General features: G+C 44.6%; 1 protein-coding gene across 1 annotated transcript in view; it reads right to left on the bottom strand.

The window, feature by feature from the left end:
• The window catches only part of LOC106813937 (small G protein signaling modulator 2-like), a gene marked incomplete at its 5' end in the record, with an annotated part of 54,601 nt that overhangs the window by 32,984 nt on the left and 17,820 nt on the right, over positions 1–3,797 (bottom strand). Inside the window, one exon of the mRNA XM_014818184.1 lies at positions 1,889–2,081. Coding sequence (XP_014673670.1) covers positions 1,889–2,081 — 193 coding nt within the window. The remainder of the gene's footprint in view (positions 1–1,888; positions 2,082–3,797) is intronic.

The raw sequence follows: 3,797 nt of genomic DNA, 5'->3' as shown, positions 1-3,797 counted from the left end.
CGTCTCCGTGTGGATTTTTTCCTGTGTACGAGCATGGTGATATGCTGTGCACAAATATCGACGTGGTGTATGTGTGACGTGCGTGCATAGTGTATGCAGGCACGTAGCCCAGGGTTGGGTTTCGCCAACCCCCCCCCCGGGGGGGGGGGGGTTGCGCCGTGCCCATCAAACATGCGCACATGCTGTGCCATTTGTTCACTATCACCACTGCTTCAGAGAGGAGGGGCCGATGAAAAAAAAGAGCTGGATGGTCTTTGTTCCGCCAATCAGCCTCGTTGGTTACAAGCTGGTGACCAATGTTCATATGCGGAACTTGTTTTTTTTCAATGCGGTAATTTGAGCAGCTCCCAAACTGCCTGGAGAGGACAGCAAAAGAAAGGAGGAGTTGAAGATATATATTTTGGGGCGGGGGGGGGGGGGTTCTAGAACTCAAATGAAAAATTAAGATGCTCTTTTTTTATCCATGGGTATGAAGGTTATCCCACAATAAATTCACCCTGTACTGATTGTGGCTTCGCACCCTCGTTGCCCTTACCAACAATTTTTTTTTCTATCATGTGTGCCACCCCTCCCAACAACAACAAAGTGACACACGTGTGAAGATTGGCAAGTTTTTTATCTGAAAGTCGTTTCATGTACTCTGTCTCTTAGCCATATTCGTTTACCATTCTTCATCCTATCTATTCGAATATTTTATGCCAAAAATTACCTTTCCATGTCGAAGACATTTTTACTGGAATAGGTTGTTTTTTTTCTGTTTTTCTTTTTTTTTTCATTTTGAAAAATTTGCAGATAATTTCACCTTTCGGGATAGTGCCACCAGATCGCCTTCCAATTTTAATGTAAAATTGCAAAAGCTCCCGTTCGTGAGTAATGTGCCTGTATGTGTCATATGTGTGAGTGTGTGCACTGGCACTGGTGGTATGCAGGCTTGTGGTGTGTGTGCGTGACCGTGAGTGGTGCATTGGACCTATGTGTGTGCGTACATGGAACCATACCTCTCTTGAGTTCCAGATAAAACCACCGATAGACCAGAAGTAAAAGATGGCGTGATAGTCTCCATTTTCGGTGCATCAGATTCAACCATTTCAGAGTCACGAATCTAGAAAAATGCCCCATTAAATATGGTTTAATACAATAAATCATAGACAATAAACTGCTAACTGAGTTTCTGCGTTGAAATTTAAATATTGGGATATCACGTTGTCACATTCACATTTTTTCGAGGTAAGTTGGTGGTGTAAGTAACAAAAATTTCAACATGAAACTTTGATACATTTATACATACTTATATATGACATCACGGTGAGCAATTAGACTAGACCTAGGGACTAATTCAGTTTTTGAGGCAACTACTTCATAAATGACAATTCGAAACACCTGTCCTGTTTGTAACACAACAACCCAATGTAATCATCCGGCATATAGTGGTGCACTTTTTAAATAACAGTCGTTCTGTTCACAAATACGGATCTCACTCTCTGCTGGGAAATACCACACACTAGCTTAATTGGAGCTGAAGAGATTTACCATAATTTGTAACGAGAAAACGAGCAGCAGCAACAAAAGCAGCAGTAGCATCATTCATCATAATCATCATTCAGCAGCGCCATGAGCGCAGTCAGCAGCAGCCAGCACCACCAGACCAACCACCGACAGCAGATCATACACCACCACCAACCCCAGCCACACTCCTCACAGCAGATCAGTACACCACACCACCCCAGCACACCACCAGCAGCATCAGTACACCACCACCACCCCAGCACCGCCACCAAAACAGCATCAGTTACCACCACACACCCGCACCAGACCCCCAGCCACCACCACCACCACCCCCAGCACCACCACCAGCAGCATCAGTACCACCACCATCATCCGTCCGTACCTGGATGAGTGAGCGCATGTTGGCGAAGTGCGCATCCATGGCGCCGCCGTGTGGGAAGTTAGCCGACATGCGACGCATCAGCTCGCAGAAACAACTGAACGTCTTCGCCTCGTCGTCGAAGATGACGAGCAGTGGCGCCACCAGGTCGCACATTCCCTGCACGTAGCCGACCTCCAGACGCTCCCACACGTAGCTGTAAACACAAAACATGATAGTTAGTAAGATATACTATTGTTGAGACGCCACTCTACTGTTCTCTAGTCAGTAAGATACTCAGTAGTGTTGTCAATCGGTTGTAATTTCGTAATCGATCATCGGTTGGACCCGAGTAACCGATGATCGGTTACAATCGGTTACTCGGGGTGTTGAATGCCTGCGTGTGCGTAACGTCGTGTACATGTACGTGTGTGCATGTATGTTTAGCCCTGTTTACTGTTTGTTTTGCACTGTTTTCTACTATGTGTATAATACATGTATGTTAATAAAGGATAACTTGTATAGTAGCGATGATATTTCTGATTCTCATCACTTTTCCAAGTTTTCTTGTTCAAGTTTTACATTTATTTCGATTTATTTATTTTTATTTTTTTTCGATGAAATTGATTATGGATTTTGATAACCAAGCGCTTGGTTCGAGCCACTGTTCAACTGATGATCGAGTATAATCGATGATCGTGACATCACTAATACTCAGTAAGCACAAAACATGTTGGTCAGTAAGATATTGTCTGTTCTCTATGCCGCAGAAACTGTCACTGGGTAGCAGAATTGGTAATGCTGTGGAGAAAGGGAGGTGAAAACCTTGACAGACAACGTCGAAACGCTCCCACACGTAGCTGTGAGCACAAAACATGCTGGACCCGGTTCCACAGTCGTGGATTAACTTTAACCCTGAGTTAAGGTGAACTCTAAGTTAAACTCACTAACTCTGAGTTAGTAAACTCCGAGTGAAATTTGGGTTTCATAAACATGGATTAAATCCTGAGTTAAGTAACTCAGAGTTAAATTTTAACTCATAGTTAGGCATATTTAACTCAGAGTTAAAGTTAATCCACGACTGTGGAACGGAATTTAACTCTGAGTTAACTTTTAACTCAGAGTTAAAGTTAATCCACGACTGTGGAACGGAATTTAACTCTGAGTTAACTTTTAACTCAGAGTTAAGGAATTTAACTCGGAGTTAAGAGTTAATCCACGACTGTGGAACCGGGTCCGGGTTAATAAGATCTATTCTGTGTTCTCTTTGCAGTCGTAGCCGCTACACACGTGCTACGAGGCAGTAGGAGTGGTGATGCTTTGGAGAAGGGAAGGTGAACATTTTGACAAATGAAGAGATATAGGGGAAGATGCTACAGCTGTGAGTAAAGTAAGACGGAGGGTGAACTTAGAGCTGTGAGTGAAGGTGTGATATAGAGAAAAGGAGCTACAACTGTGGGTGAAGGTGTGAGATGGGAGTGGGTGGACAAGAGCTGTGCGTAAAAGTGTGATATAGGGGGAAGGAGCTACAGCTGTGGGTGAAGGTGTGAGATGGGAGTGGGGAGACAAGAGCTGTGGGTAAAAGTGTGTTATAGGGGAAAAGGAGCTACAACGGTGGGTGAATGTGTGAGATGGGAGTGGGGAGACAAGAGCTGTGGGTAAAAGTGTGTTATAGGGGAAAAGGAGCTACAACGGTGGGTGAATGTGTGAGATGGGAGTGGGGAGACAAGAGCTGTGGGTAAAAGTGTGTTATAGGGGAAAAGGAGCTACAACGGTGGGTGAATGTGTGAGATGGGAGTGGGGAGACAAGAGCTGTGGGTAAAAGTGTGTTATAGGGGAAAAGGAGCTACAACGGTGGGTGAATGTGTGAGATGGGAGTGGGGAGACAAGAGCTGTGCGTAAAAGTGTGATGTAGGGGGAAGGAGCTACAACT

This window comes from Priapulus caudatus, unplaced genomic scaffold (assembly GCF_000485595.1).
Source record: "Priapulus caudatus unplaced genomic scaffold, Priapulus_caudatus-5.0.1 Scaffold846, whole genome shotgun sequence".
Lineage (NCBI taxonomy): Eukaryota > Metazoa > Priapulida > Priapulimorpha > Priapulimorphida > Priapulidae > Priapulus > Priapulus caudatus.
The sequence above is the reverse complement of the archived record's forward strand: the minus strand, read 5'-3'. Positions and strand labels throughout refer to the sequence as shown.